The sequence below is a fragment of the Mugil cephalus genome, chromosome 11 (assembly GCF_022458985.1).
Source record: "Mugil cephalus isolate CIBA_MC_2020 chromosome 11, CIBA_Mcephalus_1.1, whole genome shotgun sequence".
NCBI lineage: Eukaryota > Metazoa > Chordata > Actinopteri > Mugiliformes > Mugilidae > Mugil > Mugil cephalus.
In genome coordinates, this window is record NC_061780.1 from 6121479 (window position 1) to 6147895 (window position 26417).

General features: G+C 37.9%; 3 protein-coding genes across 6 annotated transcripts; all 3 read left to right on the forward strand.

The window, feature by feature from the left end:
- Nucleotides 1-779: 779 nt before the first annotated feature.
- Nucleotides 780-8215, forward strand: LOC125016950 (meprin A subunit beta-like). 2 transcript variants are annotated; one of them, XM_047599740.1, is made up of 17 exons: nt 780-835; nt 977-1063; nt 1172-1190; nt 1309-1347; nt 1494-1516; nt 1626-1710; nt 2082-2199; nt 2655-2833; nt 3046-3264; nt 4122-4283; nt 4666-4896; nt 5036-5488; nt 5580-5750; nt 5863-5965; nt 6071-6118; nt 7196-7243; nt 7692-8215. In XM_047599740.1, the coding sequence occupies exons 2-17, from the start codon at nt 995-997 to the stop codon at nt 7768-7770; spliced, it is 2046 nt and encodes a 681-aa protein (XP_047455696.1). In that variant the 5' UTR covers nt 780-835; nt 977-994; the 3' UTR covers nt 7771-8215. The 2 variants fall into 2 exon arrangements, with proteins under 2 accessions (XP_047455696.1, XP_047455697.1); XM_047599741.1 differs by having other exon boundaries at nt 802-825.
- A 647-nt stretch (nt 8216-8862) lies between these two features.
- LOC125016952 (meprin A subunit beta-like) lies at nt 8863-15151 on the forward strand. Its single transcript, XM_047599746.1, has 14 exons — nt 8863-9003; nt 9120-9195; nt 9440-9458; nt 9569-9607; nt 9727-9749; nt 10521-10699; nt 10897-11115; nt 11751-11912; nt 12231-12461; nt 12601-13053; nt 13145-13318; nt 13414-13516; nt 13616-13657; nt 13960-15151. The coding sequence occupies exons 5-14, from the start codon at nt 9736-9738 to the stop codon at nt 14036-14038; spliced, it is 1656 nt and encodes a 551-aa protein (XP_047455702.1). The 5' UTR covers nt 8863-9003; nt 9120-9195; nt 9440-9458; nt 9569-9607; nt 9727-9735; the 3' UTR covers nt 14039-15151.
- A 644-nt stretch (nt 15152-15795) lies between these two features.
- LOC125016951 (meprin A subunit beta-like) lies at nt 15796-25590 on the forward strand. 3 transcript variants are annotated; one of them, XM_047599744.1, is made up of 16 exons: nt 15796-15818; nt 19321-19396; nt 19641-19659; nt 19770-19808; nt 19928-19950; nt 20057-20141; nt 20513-20630; nt 21255-21433; nt 21652-21870; nt 22478-22639; nt 23009-23239; nt 23389-23841; nt 23932-24102; nt 24198-24300; nt 24400-24444; nt 24758-25590. In XM_047599744.1, the coding sequence occupies exons 2-16, from the start codon at nt 19328-19330 to the stop codon at nt 24834-24836; spliced, it is 1995 nt and encodes a 664-aa protein (XP_047455700.1). In that variant the 5' UTR covers nt 15796-15818; nt 19321-19327; the 3' UTR covers nt 24837-25590. The 3 variants fall into 3 exon arrangements, with proteins under 3 accessions (XP_047455700.1, XP_047455699.1, XP_047455701.1); XM_047599743.1 differs by lacking the exon at nt 15796-15818 and adding an exon at nt 19124-19204; XM_047599745.1 differs by lacking the exons at nt 15796-15818; nt 20057-20141; nt 20513-20630 and having other exon boundaries at nt 19319-19396; nt 24758-25589.
- The last annotated feature ends 827 nt before the right edge of the window (nt 25591-26417 follow it).

The window sequence follows — 26417 nt, forward strand, 5'->3', positions numbered from 1 at the left end:
CAAGTCACAGTCGTGTAGAGTTGCATCTGCTTGTAGATTATAAGAGGAAGCCACATTAAGCAATGGGTACTGATTAGATGCACAAATATTTATTGTATTTCTGGGAAATTTGGAACTAAACCTGTGTTTCAGTATCTGTTTTCATGTGCCCAAATAACCTATCTCTGGATAATGACAATAAGCTTGAACCCTGAACTTGATGCATGCATTGCACATTGAGATTGTGTTTTTTTTTTTTTTTTTTTTTTTTTTTTAAATGTTGCAGAAAAAAAGACATATCCAATGGTGTATCACTTGTTAAAGTTCTAACAGTAATGTACCTTTTTTCCCTTTCATGTCTGTTAAGAAAATTAGCTTGTTCAAAGGGACTAGGTAGTAGCATACGTGCAAGAATGTAAGTTGCATGTCCAGGATCCTCTCAACAATAAAGCATTCCTACAGTACAGTACAGTACAGAAGTGTTATTTAAATGGAACACTAGTGTCTAGGTAAATGCAACAAATTCCAGAGATTAGGATCAGTAAAACAAATTGAGCGTGACCTGGCTTTTCTCACCCATGGAATTACCCAAGACCCTTTGTATTAACGTCACTAAACAGGTGCTAATGATAAGACGTGACTGTGGCATGACATCAATCAATCATCAACAATTGTCAATTTGCAACAAAAACAGCCATTGTTCCTAAATGTGACATAACGTCCAACACAGGTCACACGTGTCTCTGAAATGTACAAATTCTTTTTCTTATGTTGCACAAGTAGTATAAAAGTCTCCTCAGAGAAAGCTTCTCATGCAGAGCTGAGGGACAGTCAAGGTGACACAAGGTAAAGACAGGTGAGATTTTCTTTGGACAATTTCAACAAAATTTTAAAACTAATTTAACGAAAGTTTTAATATTGCATAGCCTGATTGCATTTATTGATTTTACTCTCATGGGTCTTCATATATTCTGATTGTTATCTTGTCTTATTCAAGATAAGTCCAAGGCACACAATGAGGATGAAACACTACATTTTACTTGTGGTGAACATTGCCGTTTCATCAGCAGTCTCCATGAATCCAGTAAGAGTTCATTTATTTCTTATTTCTCTGGTGAAATTTCTGTTAAGCACAAAAATTAGGTGGAGTTTATATGTTCCATATAAACTATAAAATGATCTCTCTTTGCAGAATGGACCAGTGCTAGTGAGTAAGTGTATTATTTGTTGTTCTTTATTTCATGAAATCAATTTAAAAAAAAGTTTTATATATATATATATATATATATATATATACTGAATTAATATTTCCGAAAAAATTACCTGTAGATGTTGGTGAAGAAAAGGACATACCAGAGGCAAACAAGGGTAAACATCTTCACATTGTTAATGAGCCTTTTGGGAGATTGTTTTGTTAATTTCGCACTTCAAAATGAACACTGATTGACAATTAATTATTGATTTAAAGTTTATTGAGTTAAAAACATAATACTGTTTGTGCTGCTTTGTGTTAGATTTGCATGATGATATCCTGGAGGTGAGTTTTACATTTTGTGCATCAATGTATAAATTATTAAAATATTTATTTTTTGTGTTACACACACACACACACACAATCATATATATGTATATCTCATATATCTTAGGCTCCAAACATACAACGAAGTGCTGTCATCGATGATAACTCACTCTGGACATCTCCAGTTCCATATGTCTTGGAAAAGGACCTTGGTAAATATAATTTTATTTACTTAATAACATTTAATATATGCGTCTGTTGGGAGCTCATCTTTGACAACCTCTTCATGTGGTTGATAGGGAAAGTTAGTTAATTTTAAATTATTGTAAATTGGGAATTCAGCAGCTGTGAGTAAACTGGCTGTTGCCATGCAGATGCTGCATAATGAAAAGAGAAAACCGCAATAAAGCATCATGACTGACATAGTATTTCACAATCCACCTCTAACACCCATCTAGAAGAGAGCAGCTCCTCAGAATAATGTGCACAAGCAAGAATAACACCAATTATGATGTGCAATTATTTGTCTTAACATTTCTTTTTTTTTTTTTTTTTACAACCCAATTCCTATGAACAATGGAAGAGATGAATGCTAAAGGACTCATCCTGAGAGCATTTGACCAGTTCAGGCTGAAATCATGCATCGACTTCAAACCAAGGGACTCTGAGGAATATTACATTTCTGTCCAAAAGCGGGGTGGGTATGTATTTGCTTGTTTGTTTTTATGAATCTAATTACCCCTCTTAGTCTTTATTGAGTTTTATAATATGAAATACAGATTTCCAATTGACATGTTGGACAACAAAAAATGTGTGCCCTATTTTGATAATTCACTGATAATAACTTGGTCGGCTAAATTGGTCAGGCATAGTCAAACCCAATTCTTGTCAGAGTCTGAGTTTGGTAAGATAATGCTGGGATTTCATTACAGGGTGTGTTTCAGCTGGTACAGAGAAAACATACCGCTGTGATTGAATAGTCCTACAACCATTTAGAACCAATTTCTTGTATGCAAATTCAACTCTGCCGCATTCAGATGACATATATGGCTACTTTGTTGTTACTCTTCTCTCCATCACTGCATAAGTCATTGGCAAAGTAGAATCAGTTCCCAATAAAGAAATTTCAGGCCACCTTTCCGTTTTTCCGTTTCAGATGCTTTTCATATGTGGGGCGAACTTTCTCTGGTGGACAGGTCCTCTCCATTGGGAGATTTTGTGATAGGTTAGCCACTGTTGAACATGAGTTTCTCCATGCCCTCGGCTTCTACCATGAACAATCCAGATACGACAGAGATGATTATGTGACGATTGCATTTGAAAACATCATAAAAGGTTTGATTAATATTTCATCATCATTTTCATTAAATTGAGTTACCTATCTGAAAAAATTAATAAGTGTTAAATATCTTCAAGTATTTTAAACAGGATTCATAAATTGACTAAATAATTTATTAATGATTAAGAATCATTCAGTGGTTCATTATTCTTTACCGTATGTGCTGTTCTCAAGACTTTTCATTGGCTGTTTTTTATGTGTCCTCCAGGTCGTGAGAATAATTTTCACAAAATTGGCAGTGAAAAAAGCACCACCCAGGGAGTCCCATATGACTACCTCTCAGTGATGCACTATGGCAAAAATTTTTTCTCCAATGGCAATGGATCAACAGTTATCACCAAAGATCCAAAGTTCCAGGATGTGATTGGTCAAAGGCTGGAAATGAGTCCCTGTGATGTTATGGAGCTGAACCTACTCTACAAATGCAGTAAGTCCTTGAACATTACGATGACCAGCACCCAGTTTAAAGAATTATTTGGTATTGATTGCTTCAGTTATTGATATCATTGTGAATTATCAAAAGATAAAGAAATATTTCCATTATCACAGTCACCAGTCAAGTTTTTAATTCAGCCCTGGAGCCTTAAGTTACTTTCCAGATATGTAAGCTGGATGTATATTTGGATCTAAATGTATCATTAGTTTCCATATTATCCAGGGACCCAGAGACCATTTCTGATCTGGTGCCCTGATTAATAGAATGACCATGTTGTTGCAAATGACAATTTAGATTTGACACAGATCAAATTAAATCCGGGGTCTTAGGTTTAAGGAAAGAACACAGTCATGATTAAAATAAGCCAACACCGACTGCTGATAGGCACACTGCCCAGAGTAGACTCACCTCCCAAAGATACATAGTTTGTTCACCAACCATTTGCCCTAGAGGCTCATCTTTGGAACTGCCAGACAACAGTCAGTCACTATTGCAAACTGAACGGTGAAAGTCATGTTTCTGAGAAATGCTAAACTAGTCTCAAGTTTGCAGAACTATTTGACGTCAAACATAAGACTACAGCCATGAGCCTGTTTGTTCAGAATAGATTTCAAAAATTGGCGCCCAGCCAAACATGTTGACTAGGTTACAGGTGGATGCTGTAGAACAGACCTTTAGGGTTCTTTTGAAAAATGAGAGCTGCACTGAGACTTGACAGATAGTGAATTCCTGCTTTACAAAGAAATAATTCATATAATCAACAAACTGGATAGTAGTCAGTTTAGAATAACCACACCAGCATTAATGTATTTTATAACATGTTATCCTGTGTTCTTTAATCTTTACAGATTCATCCATTGCCTTCAAGATGCACTGTGGCTTTTCTGACGGGACTATGTGTCAAATGAAACACTGTTCACGCACTAGTACTAGCTGGGAACTAGTACAATATGCTCAGGGGGGTCCTACTTCTGACCACACCAGTCTGCCCGATGGAAATGGTGATCAAGGTCAGATTTCTGAAAACTATTTGGTCCCCCCCCCCATGTATTGTTGTCTTACACCTGAGAACTAAAGACAGCCCCCAAAACTTTTCTGTATTGCAAGAGATAGCTCTGCAAATCAATTCCACACTCGTCTAAAATCTCAGCAAAAAATCTTCCTTCTTGAGAATGCTACATGCGAGCACTATCATTAGAGGATCATCAGGTTATTGGAGAAATGTTTTCCTGACATGATTTAAAAGCTTGCATATGAATTTAAAACTTAGTAAAAATAAATAATAAATCCCAATTGCATGATGGATTTATTGAAAATCAAAACTGTAACTAATTATTGAAGTGGGACAAATGGCTTGTCACAATGCATTTTGTGATTTCATCTTGATTCTAGGTCAAGGTTCAGGTCACTTCATGCATGCTAGCACAGCATCAGGTCAGGAGGGAGACTCAGCCTGGCTGGAGACCCAGAGGATGAGTCTCAACAGGGAGTGTCCCAGCCAGTGCCTCCAGTTCTACTATTACCACAGTGGGAACCACTTAGACGAACTCAACATCTGGATGAGAGAGTTTCAAGATGAACAGGACTCCACAGGAACCCTCCGCCTCATGGCACAGATCACTGGTAACATCACACTGTACCATCTGCTCTAAATTGTGTTAAATACTGATAAACTGCTTTTGTCACAATATGCATTTAAGATATAGTCCATCTATTACACTGAAATAGCTCAACATACTGATTCCAAAGATTCTCCTTCCAGGGACACCAACATCTCACTGGCAGCTCCAGCATGTTCCTCTGAATGCCACCAAGAACTTCCAGGTGGAGTTTGAGGTTCGTAAAGGACCAGGGAACTCTAAAGGTGGCTTCTCAATTGATGACATCAATCTGTCTGAGACAGAGTGTCCACATCTAACCATGCAGATGGATGAGTTTGAGAAGGTTTTGAACACCACTGAGTTTTCAGCCATTAAATACAGCGGACGGCAATACTCCAGAGAGGGCTATGCTTACAGGATAGCAACAATATTCTACGGACAATTCTTTGGAATGTATGTGCAACTCGTGTCTGGTGACTATGATGACCAGCTGGAGTGGCCTTGCCCATATAGACAGGTGACATTCAAAATGCTGGATCAGAACCCCAACATACAGCTGCAGATGTCAAGTCAATTCAGTCTCACCAGCGACCCAAATTTAGCCAGCAGTGATGGTAAGTTTTCAAGAACATAAAAAAATCCTTTAAAAAATTACTTACAACATTTGCCAATTATCTTGATGTTAAACATGCTGTCTGTTAACAGGTAGGTACTATTGGGACAATCCTCGTAAGATTGGAACTGAAGTTACAGATGAGTACGATGAAACATTCTTTGCTGGATTTCTGATTGGCTCATATTCTTCGTCTTTGGAAAGAATGAAATCCAAGGAGTTCCTCAAGGGGGGGAGTGCCATTTTTGTCTTCAGTTTCCAAGGCAGGACAATGGTTTTCATTTGTAACATATCTCTTTAAACCAAAGTGGAAATGTTGTTGTATAATCTATAACTATGTTGAATGACATTACTGATCCATTCTTCTTTTGATAGATCTCACTCCTCTTGTAAATGGAAGTGTACTTCCATGTCCTCAGATCCCACCAGTGAGGATTACAAATCCGCCCCGAGCTCAGGATAATGGCCCATGCTCACTGTAAGACATTGTGTCTTTAAATAAAGTCAAGTTGCATTATAGAAACATCTAATTTTATCAAAACCTTGTAGGTCTTCCTCTTAAATAATGCTATGACTTTTACAGGCCCTCAACCAGCACCACTACAACTCCTCAAACAACAGATGATAACAGGTATTCCAATTTACACATTTTACACTTGCAGAGATGCATAGGAGATGTGAGAGGAATATTTATAGAACTCACATGGTACTAAAAAGTCTTCTTGTTGATCTTTTTATCTTGAAGTATAACTTGACTTAGGAAGTTTATTATTATGTCTTTCATTTGCTGGGTCATTTACTTTATGCCACTGCAGATCATGAATGCAGATTAATGAATTGTATGAGTAAACAATACTTGCAACGGTAGTCATGAAAATTTAAGACTTAATATAAAAACTAACTTCAGATTAAAAGAAATGGATGTTAGGTTGTTCTATTAAAATTTGTTGTTAATACCAAATGAAAGGAATTTTTGATTTAAAAATAAAGACTCCTTGCTGTGGGATACATTTTATGACAAAATATGCTAAAACTGCTGAATGTAAATATGTACTATGTTTTTCTTATCTTCAGACATGAGATTTGGAGGAGATGTTTGTTTACCTGCTTGACAGTTTTGACTGTGCCTCTGGTCATCGGACATGTTGCTCACTTGTTATTTATCAGCTGGCTGGCCTGACAGACTCTGGCAGGTCTGTCGGATCACGCCCTCTTGCATACCTGCTGATAAATGTCACGTCAGCAACACGTCAAATGACAAAGACTGGAGACACAGTCGAAACTGTCAAGCAGGTAAACAAATTTTATGTCTAAAGGTAAGACAAACATAGTACATATCTCAAAAAGAAGACACGATGAACCTCATCAATCTGTTGAATGTAAAACTTTAAGTAGGCCTACTGCGTCTAAAAGACGAGACAAGACTTTTTTTTGGTGGATTAAGCATTTTTTTAATATTTATTATTCATTCTGAAGGCTGTAAATTCAGTAATCCTTGTAACGTGTGATGTTTAGGTAAGGAGTATGACTTCAGTAAAAGTAAGAAAAAAAAATACAGAGACTCCTGCGTGACCTCTGGTCTGTGACACACTACAACTTCAAAAGTTTTCTGTTTTTGATAAAACAATATTTCAAGTAAAAATTTGCAGGACTTTGCACGGAAATTTTATTCTAATACTCCTGCCAAATAATGCTATGAATTTTACAGGTCCTCAACCACCACGTCTTCACCTCCTCAAACAACAGATGACAAGAGGTATTCTAGATTGCGCAGACATTTTACATTCGCAAAGATTTGTTGCTGTTGGTAGTTGTGAAGATGATGTGTTTAAAAAAATACTCACGCACATAATAATGACAGAAGTAGAGCTGCAACAGATAGATAGATAGATAGATAGATAGATAGATAGATAGATAGATAGATAGATAGATAGATAGATAGATAGATAGATAGATAGATAGATAGATAGATAGATAGATAGATAGATAGATAGATAGATAGATAGATAGATAGATAGATAGATAGATAGATGTTTATTACTGTTGGGTCTGGCCATGAGAATTGTACATGAATAAGCATTTACATAAACAACATTACTGATCACATCAAAGCATTGTTGCAAGTTGCAACAGTTTAATCAGATTACACAGATTAAAGTATAAAGATTAAAGTATTACTATCTTTCTGTTTTCTTCTTCTGTAGTATTTTTGGCTTCTCTCCCAACATGGTGGCATCTCCTCTCCTCACCCTGCTGCTGGCACTGATGCTTTTGACTCGCTGAAGGGCGTCTCCTATCCACATCTCACCTCTTTACATGGACAGCAGCAGCAAATTTGCCAAATTCCTTTTAGAGTTCAGTCATTTTGTTGTTGTTATCTAGATATGCTAAAAAGGGGAAGCAGCAGTACCCAGTGACTACTGAGGAGGGACACATGCCGTAGCTTGACTCTATTATGGGGGAATTTAACACTGAACTATATAGTACGTTGAGAAAGTTCTAATAAAATGGTTGACTTTTGGTGATGGGAACACTTTGTTTGGATGATTAGCTGAAAGTGTATTTTTTTCTTGGTTCAAATAACCTCTGTAACAAGACAACAAGCTGGAACACCAACCCTGAACTTGAAGCACGCAATGCACATACTCTGAGAATGACAAAAGCAAAGAAGGAATCCTGCTTGTGACAAGAGAAAGGTTGAAAATAAATGTGTGTCTTTTCAGTTTTTCATGGCTGTTGAAAAGACAAGTTTGTTAAACCAGACTTACCTGTTTTGCACAGACAAGCTTTTCCCAGCAGCTATGTGCCAGGATGTTGAAAACTATCCGGCTCCTGAGGCAGTGATGCTGGGATAGCAGGTTATGTTAAAGCTACACCACTTGTAGATGATTTTCTTTACAGTTTCAAAGTTACTTGCATAATGTACAGGTTGAATGATTATTTAATAACCCAAAGACCTAAGAAAGGAAAAAATTACAATGAAACGTTTACGCAACATTTTCATCAAAATATTTGCATAATTGTTAAAAAAAGAAAACCCTCAATACTTTCCATGGGATGTACTCAATGATACACTCAATTATTTGAAACTCCACCAGTCAGAATTCACTTTATGATTTTGACAAACAAATCAGTGCTACTTTGTTTAAGTAAAATGAATCAGCACTACAGCTGTAATATTGAACACTGTTGTGCTGTACAGGGATACATTTCAAAGGGCCTTGAGTGATTAGGAGCTAAAACTAAAGGCATGAACTTATTGTTCTCTGGAAGTCATGGAATCATCCTCGATCTACTATGTACTTACACTGACTCAGGTAACAATGAAACGAAAGGAGTTTTGTCTTGCAATCAAAGCAGATTAGAAATGACAAAACATCTGAAGCTGATGACATCATTTCCGCATGATTCTTTTAAACCTGTTTTAAGCGCATTATTAAAGTCGCCTCACACTGACGAAGCTTCTAATGTGCAGCTAAGGAGCAAAACAATCAGGGTGGCAGAAGATTAAGACAGGTGAGGTTTTCTACACACAAATGAAACAACTGAAAGACTTAGTTGAAAAATGAAGTATTTGCATTCATGTTTGATTTTACTTTCATGGTTCTTCATATAATCTGATTTAATTCAAGACACACTATGAGGATGAAAGTCTTCATTTTCCTGGTGGTGAATGTGGCAGTTTCATCAGCAATCCCCACAAAGCCAGTAAGAGTTCATCTGTTGCTGAATCATTGTGCTATCTTATTTAAAGTAATGAAAATGCAGCTTTATTTTTGATATTTAACAAATGAATATTCTTTAAGCTCTGTTAGACATATTTCCAATAATACTGAACCCTGAGTACAAATGCAAACATTTGAAAGGTTCTTATAACCAGAAACAACGAGATAGAACTGAGTTGATTCTTATTTAACATAACATGCTGATGAATGAAACGCTCTCTCCACAGAATGGACCAATGATAGTGGGTAAGTGTATTATTTCTTGGTCTTCTTTTATTTCATGACATCAGTTCAGCTAAATATATTTTACTCAGTCAGTGTTACTGTATAAGAAATAATCTGTTCTGATTTTGTAGACATTGGAGAAGACAAAGACATTCCAGAAATAAACAAGGGTAAAGTTAAATATCTTTATTTCATTAAATGGACATTGTGTGAATTTAACATGTGTGACTTTTAATTATAATTAGTTGTTGTCTTCCCTGTTAAAAACACTTTGTATGCTTTGTCTTAGATTTACCTGATGATATCTTGGAGGTGAGTCTGTTGTAGTTATAAAAAAGTGTAAAACATGTGTGCAAATATTATGTGGATGTTTTGTGTTACCATACTGTATATTACCAAGTCTCATACATCTTAGGCTCCAAACACACAAAGGAGTGTTGTCATTGGTGATAACAAACTGTGGATGTCTCCAGTTCCATATGTCTTGGAAAAGGACCTTGGTATTGTGTTTCATTTTCTTCTTTCTTGTTTTATTGTTAAATGACAATATTGAATATTTATCTGTATCAGGAGAACAACTTTTGTAACCTCTTCAAGTGGTTATTACAAATTTTACATGACTATAAATCAAGAATTCAACAATAAACTGGCTGTTGATATGAAGACGTTACATAATGGAAAGAGAAAACAGCAAAGCTTCATGACTGACATCGTATTTCACAATCCACCTCTAACACCCATAAAAAGAGAGCAGCTCCTCAGAATGATATGCACAAGCAAGAATAGCACCAGTTATGATGTTGTGTGATATTTGTTTCAACATTATTATCATGTTTTTTTGTACAACACAATTCATGAACAATGGAAGATGTGAATGCTAAAGGAATCATCCTGAGAGCATTTGACCAGTTCAGGCTGAAATCAATCATGTACTGACTTCAAACCAAGGGACTCGGAGGAATATTACATTTCTGTCCAAAAGCTGAGTGGGTATGTATTGTGTTTTATGTCTGTACACAAGCTGTGATAATTGAGGCCTTAGGTCATCACATAATAGTACTAATGTGTGTTTTTCTGCTTTAGATGCTTTTCATATATTGGGCGAGTTTTTGCCAGTGGACAGGTCCTCTCCATCGGGAGATTTTGTGATAGGTTAGCCACTGTTGAACATGAGTTTCTCCATGCCCTCGGCTTCTACCATGAACAATCCAGATACGACAGAGATGATTATGTAACGATTGCACTTGAAAACATCATAAAAGGTTTGATTAATATTTCATCATCATTTTGTTGTTCATTAAATTGAGATACTTATCTGAAAAATTAAGTATTTTAAACAGGATTCATGAATTAACTAAATCATTTCTTAACGATTAACAATCATTCAGTGATTCATTATTCTTTACCATATGTGCTGATCTCAAGATTTTTCATTGGCTGTTTTTTCTGTGTCCTCCAGGTCGTGAGCATAATTTTCGCAAAGTTAGCAGTGAAGACGGCACCACCCAGGGAGTCCTTTATGACTACCTCTCAGTGATGCACTATGGCAAAAATTTTTTCTCCAATGGCAATGGATCAACAGTTATCACCAAAGATCCAAAGTTCCAGGATGTGATTGGTCAAAGGCTGGAAATGAGTCCCCGTGATGTTATGGAGCTGAACCTACTCTACAAATGCAGTAAGTCCTTGAACATTACGATGACCAACACCGAGTTTAAAGAATGGTTTAGTCACAGTGCACACAATGCACCATTATCAAAAGAAAAGTAAATGTTTTTCCAACAGCTTAAGCGCATTTTTTTGATATTTTTTCAGCTCACGGAGCAGTTGATAAACTTAATCAGGGTCTCAACAAATTATCAGGATCTAAATATAACAGCCTTCTAGTTCTTGTTCTTGTTGTTCTCTAGTTGTTGATCCAACCCACGTGCCTACAAGTCTTTCCTCCACATGAAATGTTTCTGCAGGAGTTCATCAGCCAACAACTTGTAACGCTTCAAGGTCTGTGGTGGTGGATTGACTTAGCTTAGCAGGAACACTCACAGCCACACTGAACTGGGGTTTCCACAGTGCTCGTTGTTTATTGAATGCCGTGGCAAAGGGTGAACAAGAGCTCCAACACATGCATCTATTTATGGCAAGTGCCACGAGACTAAAATAATAAAACATGGCGCTGTCTGCTGGCGTATCTAGGTAACATGTGTCGTGAAGGTGCACTTCATAATATCAACTATTACAATCTGAGAAGCTTTAAATTTTAGACTTCATGTCCTAAGTAATGAAAGTCCGTCCTGTGTTCTTTAATCTTTACAGATTCATCCATTGCCTTTAAGATTTACTGTGGCTTTTCTGAAGAGACTATCTGTGACACGAGCCGCTGTTCACGCACTGGTACTGGCTGGGAAAGAGTACAACATGTTAGTGGGGGTCCTACTGCTGACCACACCAGTCTACCCAATGGAAATAATGATCAAGGTATATGTTGATTCTGTATATATTCCCCATGTTTGGCATTATCTTCCAATTGTGATCTAATAAAGACAAAACAGCATAAAAACTTAAATGGACTTAAATAGTTACAATAAACTATTATACTATAATAAATCTAATTAATAAATGTACATTCCACAATGAAAAAATGTAAACTCTTATATGAAGTGAATCAAATTGCATGCTACAATGTCTGTGTTTGTTGTATTTTCTTAAATTAATAACTTAAATTATGCATAACTTTGATGAAGATATTAGATTTGAAGGCCCATCATGATATCTGTTTGGACAACTTGATTCTAGGTCAAGGTTCAGGTCACTTCATGCATGCTAGCACAGCATCAGGTCAGGAGGGAGACTCGGCCTGGCTGGAGACCCAGAGGATGAGTCTCAACAGGGAGTGTCCCAGCCAGTGCCTCCAGTTCTACTATTACCACAGTGGGAACCAGTCAGACCAACTCAACATCTGGATGAGAGAGTTTCAAGATGAACAGGACTCCACAGGAACCCTCCGCCTCATGGCACAGATCACTGGTAACATCACACTGTACCATCTGCTCTAAATTGTGTTAAATACTGACAAACTGCTTTTGTCACAATATGCATTTAAGATATAGTCCATCTATTACACTGAAGTAGCTCAACATACTGATTCCAAAGATTCTCCTTCCAGGGACACCAACATCTCACTGGCAGCTCCAGCATGTTCCTCTGAATGCCACCAAGAACTTCCAGGTGGAGTTTGAGGTTCGTAAAGGACCAGGGAACTCTACGGGTGGCTTCTCAATTGATGACATCAATCTGTCTGAGACAGAGTGTCCACATCTAACCATGCAGATGGATGAGTTTGAGAAGGTTTTGAACACAACTAAATATTCAGACATTAAATACAGCCGACGGCAGTACTCCAGAGAGGGCTATGCTTACAGGATAGCAATAACATTTGACAGAGAATTCTTTGGAATGCGTGTGCAACTTGTGTCTGGTGACTATGATGACCAGCTGGAGTGGCCTTGCCCATATAGACAGGTGACTGTTAAAATGCTGGAGCAGAACCCCAACATACAGCTGCAGATGTCAAAGGAAAGGAGTCTCACCACTGACCCAAACTGGAATGATGGGAATGGTAGCATTACAAAATATATAAAATCCATAAAATCAAGAACTCCACTTGTTAATTACCTTCATGTTAAACAGTCTATACTTTCTGTTAACAGGTACCTACTACTGGGACAATCCCCGTAAGATTGGAACTGAAGTTACAGATGAATATAATGAGACATTCTTTGCTGGATTTCGGATTGGCTGGAACAATCTGGCATCTTTGGAAGAACTTCAATCCAGAGAGTTCCTCAAGGGAGGGAGTGCCATTTTTGTTTCCAGTTTCCAAGGCAGGACAATTGCTTTAATTGTTAAATTCACATCTGTTTTCAACATAGTGGAAACTATGTTGAATAACCTCACTGATCCATTCTTCTTCTGATAGATCTCACTCCTCTTGTAAATGGAAGTGCGCTTCCATGTCCTCAGATCCCAACAGTGAAGATTACAACTCTGCCCCAAGCTCAGGATAATGGCCCATGTTCACGGTAAGACAGTATGTCACTGAGTCACTGAAACTTCTCTATGCTTTTGCAAAGGCATTATATTTTTAATAATCTTTTTAAATAATGCTCTTACTTTTACAGGAACTCAGTCACCACTCCTACTCCTCCTACAACAGATGACAGGTATTCCAGTTTACTCCGACATTTTACATTTTACAGATAACATGTCCTACTTGCAAGCTGTAAAAACGTCTTGGAGGCTTGGAAAACTTCATTGACCCTCTCGGACAGAAGGTTGTAGAACATGAGAATCTTATATTTAAATATAATTTTAGTATTCCTATCAAATAATGATGTGACTTTTACATGAACTCAGGAGAAGATGATGATAGTATTCCAATTTACTCTGATATTCTGCATTTGTGTTACTCGTCTTATTTCCACTGTGTCATTTAACTTAATTCATGATTTTCTATCTGCTGTAGCATTTTTGGCTTCTCTCCTGGCATGGTGGCTTCTCCATTACTCACCTTCCTGCTTACACTGATGCTTTTGACTCCTTGATGTCCAGATATCGATGCCGTCATCTCACCTCTTTACAAGAACAGCACCAGCATATATGCTGAATTGCTTTAAGGTTTCAGATTATTAAAAGAAATTAAAAGAGAAGGACACAATGGGCAATGGATACTGATCAGGGACACACAGGTTTACTGAACACTGTATGCCTATTCAATGTTTCACTTTCTGTGGTGGGCCCGTTTTATTTTGTTGATTGGTGTATTTCATTGCTTCTATTTTTTGTATCTACATATATACGCTCGTAAACAAAGTGTGCTTTTAATATCATGGGCTTGGAAATAAAAAAAAAAATTACACTTTAACCACGACTCACAGTAAAATGTGCAGAATTTACCAAATAGACTGGTGAACATTCAGAGTTCCGAGACATAAAACCAAATGATCTGAATGTGGATACTATGCTTTGAGAAAAAGAACATTACAGAACTTAGTGAAGTGTCATTTAAAACTAGCAGCAGGAACCGGGAATATTAAATCTCTTCTTCCTGGAAATGACACGACACTTCAGACAAATGTTTTGTTGTTGTTTCATGACTGCTGAGAAAATGTTTTTCTATTGGAGTTTTACATGGACAAGGAACTGCCAGTGATGGAAATGATGTGCCAATTCCTCTCAACAACCAGATGTCCTGAGCATGTCATGGGTCTGTGTCTGTCTTTAATTTTGTGATCATGTCTTGTGTTGCTGTTTTATTTTGTCAAGTTTCTTAGTTTCCTGTCTGTCGTACCTCCTTGTGGTTTTGTCATGTCTGTGTCATGTTGTGTTTCCTGTTTTATTTTGTTAAGTTCTGGATTTCCTGTCTGTGTTTCCTCGTCTGTCTCTTGATTATTAATTGGTTTCTCCTGGTGTCTTTGTCCTGATCCATTTCACCCGTGTCTTGTCATCCCTGAGCCCTCTTCTGAATTTATAGCCATGCCTTCCCTTTGTTCCTTGTCTTGTTGTTGATGTTACCTGATGTTGCCTTCTTCATGTTACTTCCCAGATGTTGTCTCCATGCCACGTTCCTTGACTCCAAGCCTTGTCCACGATTCTTTCTTTGATTTTAGTCTTTGGATTTTCATTTTTTGGGATTTTCCTACCGTATGCAGCGCCTTTTGTTCATGATTAAATACTTTTTGTTTGAACTCTGGCCTCTTCTTTTGTCCTGCATTTGGGTCATCATCTCTACATCTCCTAAGTACTACATATACTGTACCTGGTCAGGACAGCATAGTGGCTCTGAGTTTAGCACTGATGTCTCCTAGTCATGTCCGGGTTCTAGTCTGACTAGGGCCTTTCTGGGTGGAGTTTGCATATTCTCCATGTGTCTGTGTGGGTTCTCTCTGGGTACTCTAGGTTCCTCCAACTTAAAAACACATACTCGTGACTGGGATCGGCTCCAGCAACCCCCGAGGACCTAGTGAGGATAAGTGGTAGTAGAAGATGAGATGTATCTGTTCAAAGCAGGATTTACCACATTTTACACACATTCTAAGTAAAAATGTGAAAGTGACATACAACGTTCACATTACAATCAAAACAAGGAAGGCAATATCATTGTGAATATTCATGGCACTGGGTGCATGTTTTTGTCAAGATCTCTCAAACCTGTTTTACAAGTATCATTATAATGTCCCCTCACAGCCAAAGCTTGTCATACGGAGTTGAGGAAACGAAAATCAAGGTGGGACAAGGCAACATAACATCTGATTCTCTTCTCTCCAAAGCTTCTAATGTGCAGCTGAAGAGCAAAACAATCAGGGTGGCAGAAGATTAAGACAGGTGAGATTTTCTACAAACAAATGAAACAAATGAAAGACTTAATTAAAGTATTTGCATTTATTTTACTTTCATGGTTCTTCATATAATCTGATTTAATTCAAGACACACTATGGACCTTTTGTTAATTTGACATGTGTTTCTGAAAGACTTAATTAAAGTATTTGCATTTATTTTGCAACACAATTCGTGAACAATGGCAGAGTTGAATGCAGTGCCGTCTTTGCGTTAGGTGCCACCAGAGGGTGCTGCTGTGCAGGGAAAGATTATACGACCTTCTAAGTTTTCCTGTGTAAGTTAATAATAAATTCAACTTTGCCCTCAATTAATTGTCCGCAGTTTTCATTTGGTGAACACAATTCTTTCTGTAGACACTTTTTGTAGTGTAGTTGCATATGAATAGTTCATTGTGCCTGATGCTGCATCTCTGTTTCCTCGCGGTGGGACAGTTGGGATGGCCCTGGCCTGCAATCTTGTCAACAGAGGAGGTAAAGCATGCAGGTCGGAGGTTGGACAAAGTCAGAAGCAGACACTGGTCTGCTCTCTGTCACAGCACAAACGAGAAGAATCCAACCTGATTTTTCTGCCCTAGCTTCCTTTTGTAACCTCTTAATCACCCTCCCCCACTGCTCACCTTTGGCTGCCTGGCTGCAGATCACCTGATCAGGCTTTACTTTAGAGGCTTGGGATATGGTTAAAAAATGGGAAAAAAGAACTAATGTACTCTCACCAATCACCCAATACTAAGAAATGCAGACTTTCCTCCAGGGATGATAGATAATGAGTTTTCTCTGTGGGAAAAGGCAGGTATTAATACTCTGAAAGACTTATTTTAAGATGATAGAATGGTGTAATTTGATCAGTTAAGGTTGAAATATAATCTACCTCGAACACACTTTTTTAGGTTCCTGCAAGTTAGAAGTTTTATTCAGAATCAGACTGGCCGTACATTTAACTTGGAAATGTCACCAAATAAACAATTACTTAACAAAATATGTAGTAATAGGATTATTGTGAGGCACTGCTACGAGACCCTTTATAAGTCCAGTAAAGTAAATAATGCAGTCCTACAAATGTGGGCTCAAGCTCATATCACCTCAACTTTTACATAAAATGGACCTGAAACAGTCAGATATGTGTGTTAAGTGTGGTAAGGAGATTGGTAGTTACATACACACGGTATGGACCCTATGTGCCCATATTCAGGATTTCTGGGTAAAAGTAGTTTCAAAGTTAAATGTAGTTTTCAATGAAGACATGGGTCTGGACCCGGCATGCCTTCTTCTAGGAATGCCACACGCACCAATCAAGGGGTGGTGATGTGATGAATGTTTATTAACAATCAGGATATGTTCTAAAAAAAAAAAAAAAAAAAAAAAAAAAAACAGATGATGAGAGGTATTCCAGATTCCGCACACATTTTACATCCGCAAAGATTTGTTGCTGTTGTGTTAGTTGTGAAGATGATGGGTTTAAAAAATTACTCACGTACATAATAATGACAGAAGTAGAGCTGCAAGACATGAACTTCTCTACCTGACTATGTAGACCTCTTTACATGGATAGCACCAGCAAATTTGCCATTCCTTTTAGAGTTTATCCATTTTTCTGTTCTTTATCTAAATTAAAATGGGGGGCAGCGATATGCAATGAATACTGAGGGGGGACACATACTGTAGGTTTACTGTAAAAAGCACTGGAAAGCAGCACTGACATACTAACCATGAGCATCTACTCCAACGTGTTTACTGAGTTTTTGGCCCTGGCACTAGCCTCCAACCAATAAATAAGACAAAACTCACTGCAATATTCCAAATAAGTGCACTGCTGTCTTGTTACTTTGAGACTAGAAATCCAGATGATGCTCTGTTTTGAGATGCTTGCAGTTATCAGATTACACAGATTGTCCCCTATGAAACATCAGGCCTCACAGTTAAGTAAGTTACGTTTGCCTGTGCTACTTATTAAACGTCTTTGGTGTGTCATTCCATTAAATGTATTACTATCTTTCTGTTGTAGCATTTTTGGCTTCTCTCCCAACATGGTGGCATCTCCTCTCCTCACCCTGCTGCTGGCACTGATGCTTTTGACTCGTTGAAGGGCGTCTCCTATCCACATCTCACCTCTTTACATGGACAGCAGCAGCAAATTTGCCAAATTCCTTTTAGAGTTCAGCCATTTTGTTGTTGTTATCTAGATATGCTAAAAAGGGGAAGCAGCAGTACCCAGTGACTACTGAGGAGGGACACATGGCGTAGCTTGACTCTATTTTGGGGGAATTTGACACTGAACTATATAGTACGTTGAGAAAGTTCTAATAAAATGGTTGACTTTTGGTGATGGGAACACTTTGTATAGATGATTAGCTGAAAGTGTATTTTTTTCTTGGTCCGACCTCTGAAATGTTCTCAAATAACCTCTGTAACAAGTAAACAAGCTGGAACACCAACCCTGAACTTGAAGCACGCAATGCACATACTCTGAGAATGACAAAAGCAAAGAAGGATTCCTACTTGCGACAAGAGGAAGGTTGAAAATAAAGGTGTGTGTATTTTCCGCTTTTCATGGCTGTTGACAAAACAAGTTTGTTCAACCAGAATTACTTGTTTTGCACAGACGAGCTCTTCCCGGCAGCTATGTGCCAGGATGTGATTAGATTCCTCTCAACAATAAAACATTTCTCTGGACAGTATAGCTGTGTTTTTTTTAACACAGTCAGAATTCACTTTATGATTTTGACAAACAAATCATGGTAAATGGTCTTGCTCTTATATAGCACTTTTCTACCTACTCAAAGCGCTTTTACAGTCACAGACACATCCACCCACTCATTCACACACCAGTGCCAGTTGCACTGGGAGCAACTGGGAGTTCGATGTCTTGCTCAAGGTTACTTCGATACATGGCACACTCAGGGGATCAAACCACTAACCCTTTGGTTCTATGGACAACCCGCTCTACCTACTGAGCCATAGCCACCTCACTTAAGTAGCACACAAAGTGCTACTTTGTTTAAGTGAAATAAATCAGCACTACAGCTGTAATATTGAACACTGTTGTGCTGTACAGGGATACATTTCAAAGGGCCTTGAGTGATTAGGAGCTAAAACTAAGTAGGCATGAACTTATTGTTCTCTGGAAGTCATGGAATCATCCTCGATCTACTATGTACTGACACTGACTCAGATAAGAATGAAACGAAAGGAGTTTTGTCTTGCAATCAAACCAGATTGTTTAGAAAAGACATGACATCTGAAGCTGACAACATCATTTCCGCATGATTCTCTTAAACCTGTTTCAAGTGCATCATTAAAGTCGCCTCACACTGACGAAGCTTCTAATGTGCAACTAAGGAGCAAAACAATCAGGGTGGCAGAAGATTAAGACAGGTGAGGTTTTCTACACACAAATGAAACAACTGAAAGACTTAGTTGAAAAATGAAGTATTTGCATTCATGTTTGATTTTACTTTCATGGTTCTTCATATAATCTGATTTAATTCAAGACACACTATGAGGATGAAAGTCTTCATTTTCCTGGTGGTGAATGTGGCAGTTTCATCAGCAATCCCCACAAAGCCAGTAAGAGTTCATCTGTTGCTGAATCATTGTGCTATCTTATTTAAAGTAATGAAAATGCAGCTTTATTTTTGATATTTAACAAATGAATATTCTTTAAGCTCTGTTAGACATATTTCCAATAATACTGAACCCTGAGTACAAATGCAAACATTTGAAAGGTTCTTATAACCAGAAACAACGAGATAGAACTGAGTTGATTCTTATTTAACATAACATGCTGATGAATGAAACTCTCTCTCCACAGAATGGACCAATGATAGTGGGTAAGTGTATTATTTCTTGGTCTTCTTTTATTTCATGACATCAGTTCAGCTAAATATATTTTACTCAGTCAGTGCTACTGTATAAGAAATAATCTGTTCTGATTTTGTAGACATTGGAGAAGACAAAGACATTCCAGAAATAAACAAGGGTAAAGTTAAATATCTTTATTTCATTAAATGGACATTGTGTGAATTTAACATGTGTGACTTTTAATTATAATTAGTTGTTGTCTTCCCTGTTAAAAACACTTTGTATGCTTTGTCTTAGATTTACCTGATGATATCTTGGAGGTGAGTCTGTTGTAGTTATAAAAAAAAAGTGTAAAACATGTGTGCAAATATTACGTGGATGTTTTGTGTTACCATACTGTATATTACCAAGTCTCATACATCTTAGGCTCCAAACACACAAAGGAGTGTTGTCATTGGTGATAACAAACTGTGGACGTCTCCAGTTCCATATGTCTTGGAAAAGGACCTTGGTATTGTGTTTCATTTTCTTCTTTCTTGTTTTATTGTTAAATGACAATATTGAATATTTATCTGTATCAGGAGAACAACTTTTGTAACCTCTTCAAGTGGTTATTACAAATTTTACATGACTATAAATCAAGAATTCAACAATAAACTGGCTGTTGATATGGAGAAGCTACATAATGGAAAGAGAAAACAGCAATAAAGCTTCATGACTGACATCGTATTTCACAATCCACCTCTAACACCCATAAAAAGAGAGCAGCTCCTCAGAATGATATGCACAAGCAAGAATAGCACCAGTTATGATGTTGTGTGATATTTGTTTCAACATTATTATCATGTTTTTTTGTACAACACAATTCATGAACAATGGAAGAGATGAATGCTAAAGGAGTCATCCTGAGAGCATTTGACCAGTTCAGGCTGAAATCATGTATTGACTTCAAACCAAGGGACTCGGAGGAATATTACATTTCTGTCCAAAAGCTGAGTGGGTATGTACTGTGTTTTATGGCTGTACTAGGGCTGGGCGGTATGACTGGGTTGAAATGCATAAGACTTGAGAGCCCTGCTTAACCACATTTAAACTACTAATGTACTAATTACTAATGTAATGCAGTGTGACCGGTTACCACAATAACTGGTGTTGTAGTCTGCATGCAACATTTTGTTTTACATTACGCTAAAACTGGGAACTTTTTCGGGGGCAGCTTTAGACGGGCGGCAGGTCATCCAAAACGGGACCTGTCCCCGGAAATTGGGGACATCTAGTCACCCTAAAAAACCTGCAGAACTGACATGGCACCTTTTCTGGAACAAGTTCTTCCGTGTTTTCATGGTCTTCTTGTTCTGCCGCAAACTTTCCATCTTCACCACTCCTCACAGAGACGCAGTCGCTCCATGCGCGTTTAGAACCGCTACATTGAAAATGATCCAGTCTGAAACAGTGTCTCGCTGCACCACGTTTCTGAACACTGCATAATCAAATACACTGGTATGCCGGTATATTAAAAATTTCAATGATGAACTGGTATATTGCCCAGCCCTAGGCTGTACACAAGTTGTGGTAATTGAGGCCTTGGGTCAGGTCATCACATAATCGTGTTTTTCTGCTTTAGATGCTTTTCATATATTGGGCGAGTTTCTCCCAATGGACAGAACCTCTCCATCGGGAGATTTTGTGATAGGTTAGCCACTGTTGAACATGAGTTTCTCCATGCCCTCGGCTTCTACCATGAACAATCCAGATACGACAGAGATGATTATGTGACGATTGCATTTGAAAACATCATAAAAGGTTTGATTAATATTTCATCATCATGTAATTGTTCATTAAATATGAGATATCTATCTGAAAAAAATAATAAGTGTTAAATATCTTCAAGTATTTAAAACAGGATTCATAAACAAACTAATTAATTTATTAATGATTAGCAATCATTCAATGGCTATTATTCTTTACCGTATGTGCTGATCTCAAGACTTTTCATTGGCTGTTTTTTATGTGTCCTCCAGGTCGTGAGAATAATTTTCGCATAGTTAGCAGCGAAGACAGCACCACCCAGGGAGTCCCATATGACTACCTCTCAGTGATGCACTATGGCAAAAATTTTTTCTCCAATGGCAATGGATCAACAGTTATCACCAAAGATCCAAAGTTCCAGGATGTGATTGGTCAAAGGCTGGAAATGAGTCCTCGTGATGTTATGGAGCTGAACCTACTCTACCAATGCAGTAAGACCTTGAACATTACGATGACCAGCACCCAGTTTCAAGAATGTTTTGGTCACAAAAGTTAATATTTTTCTTACAGTTGCATTTTTACATTTTCTTCAGCTCACGAAGCATTTGAAAAACTTAAATGATCAGGATCTAAATATAACAGCCTTCTAGTTTTTTGTTGATCCAACCCATGTGCAGACAATCCACCTGAAAAGTTTCTGCAGGAGTTCATCAGCCTGTTTTATCATTGGTCCTGACCAACAACAGTCAGTATCCACGTAGCCACAAGAGATCCATGTCAGAAAAAGCTCACGTCATTTTTCATATTCGAATTTACAGCAATTGTTATTGTATTGCGACCACTCCTATTGCAAAGTCAATGAAAGTTGCGAGTCATCATATGTCTTATTAATAGCCTGATTAACATTAAGTAAGTTTCACGTAGGAGAACCACAGGACTTGGAAGTTTTTGACATCACGTAAAAACATTCATCATCATTCACTATAATCAACTGATTTATCATAAACAGAATTAAAGAACAACAACGGAGAAGCTTTAAATTTTAGATTTCATGTCCTCAGTAATGAAAGTCAGTCCTGTGTTCTTTAATCTTAACAGATTCATCCATTGCCTTTAAGATGTACTGTGGCTTTTCTGAAGAGACTATCTGTGACATGAGCCGCTGTTCACGCACTGGTACTGGCTGGGAAAGAGTACAACATGTTAGTGGGGGTCCTACCTCTGACCACACCAGTCTACCCAATGGAAATAGTGATCAAGGTATATCTAAATCAAATTAAAGTAAAAGAAAACATAAATAAATACATTTTGATTCTGTATATAGTCCCCATGTTTGGCATTATCTTCCAAGTGTGATCTAATAAGACATGAAAGCATAAAAACTTGAATGGATTGAAATAACTTAAATAATACATGTATTTACTTTGTGAAAAATGGTTTTTCACAATGTTTTGCATGTAAGATAATGACAACTTACAATGAAAATTGTAAGTCATATATGAAGTGGGACAAATGGTGTGCTACAATGTCTGTGTTTGTTGTATTATTTTCTTAAATGATACATAACTTGGATGAAGATATTAGATTTGAAGGCCCATCAAAATATCTGTTTGGACAACTTGATTCTAGGTCAAGGTTCAGGTCACTTCATGCATGCTAGCACAGCATCAGGTCAGGAGGGAGACTCAGCCTGGCTGCAGACCCAGAGGATGAGTCTCAACAGGGAGTGTCCCAGCCAGTGCCTCCAGTTCTACTATTACCACAGTGGGAACCAGTCAGACCAACTCAACATCTGGATGAGAGAGTTTCAAGATGAACAGGACTCCACAGGAACCCTCCGCCTCATGGCACAGATCACTGGTAACATCACACTGGTTGACTATTCTGTATCTGCTCTAAATTGTGTTAAATACTGATAAACTGCTTCTGTCACAATATGCATTTAAGATATAGTCCATCTATTACACTGAAGGAGCTCAACATACTGATTCCAAAGATTCTCCTTCCAGGGACACCAACATCTCACTGGCAGCTCCAGCATGTTCCTCTGAATGCCACCAAGAACTTCCAGGTGGAGTTTGAGGTTCGTAAAGGACCAGGGAACTCTACGGGCGGCTTCTCAATTGATGACATCAATCTGTCTGAGACAGAGTGTCCACATCTAACCATGCAGATGGATGAGTTTGAGAAGGTTTTGAACACAACTAAATATTCAGACATTAAATACAGCCGACGGCAGTACTCCAGAGAGGGCTATGCTTACAGGATAGCAACAACATTCGACAGAGAATTCTTTGGAATGCATGTGCAACTCGTGTCTGGTGACTATGATGACCAGCTGGAGTGGCCTTGCCCATATAGACAGGTGACAATCAAAATGCTGGATCAGAACCCCAACATACAGCTGCAGATGTCAAAGGAAAGGAGTCTCACCACTGACCCAAACTGGAATGATGGAAATGGTAGCATTACAAGATATAAAAATCCATAAAATCAAGAACTCCACTTGTTAATTACCTTCATGTTAAACAGTCTATACTTTCTGTTAACAGGTACCTACTACTGGGACAATCCCCGTAAGATTGGAACTGAAGTTACAGATGAGTACAATGAGACATTCTTTGCTGGATTTCTGATGCCCTTGAATCAGGCATCTTTGGAAGAAATTCAATCCAGAGAGTTCCTCAAGGGAGGGAGTGCCATTTTTGTTTCCAGTTTCCAAGGCAGGACAATTGCTTTAATTGTTAAATTCACATCTGTTTTCACCATAGTGGAAACTATGTTGAATAACCTCACTGATCCATTCTTCTTCTGATAGATCTCACTCCTCTTGTAAATGGAAGTGCGCTTCCATGTCCTCAGATCCCAACAGTGAGGATTACAAATCCGCCCCGAGCTCAGGATAATGGCCCATGTTCACGGTAAGACAGTATGTCACTGAGTCACTGAAACTTCTCTATGCTTTTGCAAAGGCATTATATTTTTAATAATCTTTTTAAATAATGCTCGTACTTTTACAGGAACTCAGTCACCACTCCTCCTACTTCTCCTACAACAGATGACAGGTATTCCAGTTTACTCAGACATTTTACATTTTACAGATAACATGTCCTACTTGCAAGCTGTAAAAATGTCTTGGAGGCTTGGAAAACTTCATTGATCCTCTAGGACAGAAGGAGGACAGAAGGTTATAGAACATGAGAATCTTACATTTAAATTTAATTTTAATATTCCTATCAAATAATGATGTGACTTTTACATGAACTCAGGAGAAGATGATGATAGTATTCCAATTTACTCAGATATTCTGCATTTGTGTTACTCGTCTTATTTCCACTGTGTCATTTAACTTAATTCATGATGTTCTTTCTGCTGTAGCATTTTTGGCTTCTCTCCTGGCATGGTGGCTTCTCCATTACTCACCTTCCTGCTTACACTGATGCTTTTGACTCCTTGATGTCCTGATATCGATGCCCTCCACCGTCATCTCACCTCTTTACAAGAACAGCACCAGCAAATATGCTGAATTGCTTTAAGGTTTCAGATTTTTAAAAGAAATTAAAAGAGAAGGACACAATGGGCAATGGATACTGATCAGGGACACACAGGTTTACTGAACACTGTATGCCTATTCAATGTTTCAATTTCTGTGGGGGGCCCTTTTTATTTTGTTGATTGGTGTATTTCATTGGTTCTATGTTTTTGTATCTACATATATATGCTTGTAAACAAAGTGTGCTTTTAATATCATGGGTTTGGAAATAAAAAAATTACACTTTGAACACGACTCACAGTAAAATGTGCAGAATTTACCAAACAGACTGGTTGAACGTTCAGAGTTCAGAGACATAAAATCAAATGATCTGAATGTGGATTCTATGCTTTGAGAAAAAGAACATTACAGAACTTAGTGAAGTGTCATTTAAAACTAGCAGCAGGAACCAGGAATATTAAATCTCTTCTCCCTGGAAATGAGATGACACTTCAGACAAATGTTTTGTTGTTGTTTCATGACTGCTGAGAAAATGTTCTTCTATTGGAGTTTTACATGGACAAGGAACTGCCAGTGATGGAAATGATGTGCCAATTCCTCTCAACAACCAGATGTCCTGAGCATGTCATGGGTCTGTGTCTGTCTTTAATTTTGTGATCATGTCTTGTGTTGCTGTTTTATTTTGTCAAGTTTCTTAGTTTCCTGTCTGTCGTACCTCCTTGTGGTTTTGTCATGTCTGTGTCATGTTTGTTTTCCTGTTTTATTTTGTTAAGTTCTGGATTTCCTGTCTGTGTTTCCTCGTCTGTCTCTTGATTATTAATTGGTTTCTCCTGGTGTCTTTGTCCTGATCCATTTCACCCGTGTCTTGTCATCCCTGAGCCCTCTTCTGAATTTATAGCCATGCCTTCCCTTTGTTCCTTGTCTCGTCGTTGATGTTACCTGATGTTGCCTTCTTCATGTTACTTCCCAGATGTTGTCTCCATGTCCACATTCCTTGACTCCAAGCCTGGTCCATGATTCTTTCTTTGATTTTAGTCTTTGGATTTTCATTTTTTTGGATTTTCCTGCCGTACGCAGCGCCTTTTGTTCATAATTAAATACCTTTTGTTTGAACTCTGGCCTCTTCTTTAGTCCTGCGTTTGGGTCCTCATCTCTACATCTCCTAACAGAGCATTCATTTTTAGGTAATTATTTTTCCCAAGGCTTAAAGCAGCTCTTCAGATCTTAACATAAAAAATAACACCCTTCAATAGAGTAGAGACAGACTGTTAATGGTTAACAAGTTTCACCATCACTCCCTAACAAGGTTTCAATCATTATCCCATAATCTGTACCCCATGGATCAAATATGTAAGATTAGAAGGTGTGCTAAATCGTATCTATCGACACAAATGAACAAAGTACTACATATACCTGGTCAGGACGGACAGTGGCTCTGTGTTTAGCACTGATGCCTCCCAATGTGATGTCCAGGTTCTAGTCTGACTAGGGCCTTTCTGGGTGGAGTTTGCATATTCTCCATGTGTCTGTGTGGGTTCTCTCTGG

What these genes read in the sequence shown, in the direction of transcription:
- LOC125016950 (XM_047599740.1), top strand. Translation starts at nt 995, where the DNA reads ATGAGGATGAAACACTACATTTTACTTGTGGTGAACATTGCCGTTTCA. An exon ending in TGCATGATGATATCCTGGAG is followed by an intron (nt 1,517 to 1,625) that starts GTGAGTTTTACA and finishes CATATATCTTAG; the next exon opens with GCTCCAAACATACAACGAAG. An exon ending in TGTCTTGGAAAAGGACCTTG is followed by an intron (nt 1,711 to 2,081) that starts GTAAATATAATT and finishes GAACAATGGAAG; the next exon opens with AGATGAATGCTAAAGGACTC.
- LOC125016952 (XM_047599746.1), top strand. An exon ending in ACTTGAAAACATCATAAAAG is followed by an intron (nt 10,700 to 10,896) that starts GTTTGATTAATA and finishes TGTGTCCTCCAG; the next exon opens with GTCGTGAGCATAATTTTCGC. An exon ending in AAACTGGAATGATGGGAATG is followed by an intron (nt 13,054 to 13,144) that starts GTAGCATTACAA and finishes TTCTGTTAACAG; the next exon opens with GTACCTACTACTGGGACAAT.
- LOC125016951 (XM_047599744.1), top strand. Translation starts at nt 19,328, where the DNA reads ATGAGGATGAAAGTCTTCATTTTCCTGGTGGTGAATGTGGCAGTTTCA. An exon ending in ATTTGAAAACATCATAAAAG is followed by an intron (nt 21,434 to 21,651) that starts GTTTGATTAATA and finishes TGTGTCCTCCAG; the next exon opens with GTCGTGAGAATAATTTTCGC. An exon ending in TTTTGTTTCCAGTTTCCAAG is followed by an intron (nt 24,103 to 24,197) that starts GCAGGACAATTG and finishes TTCTTCTGATAG; the next exon opens with ATCTCACTCCTCTTGTAAAT.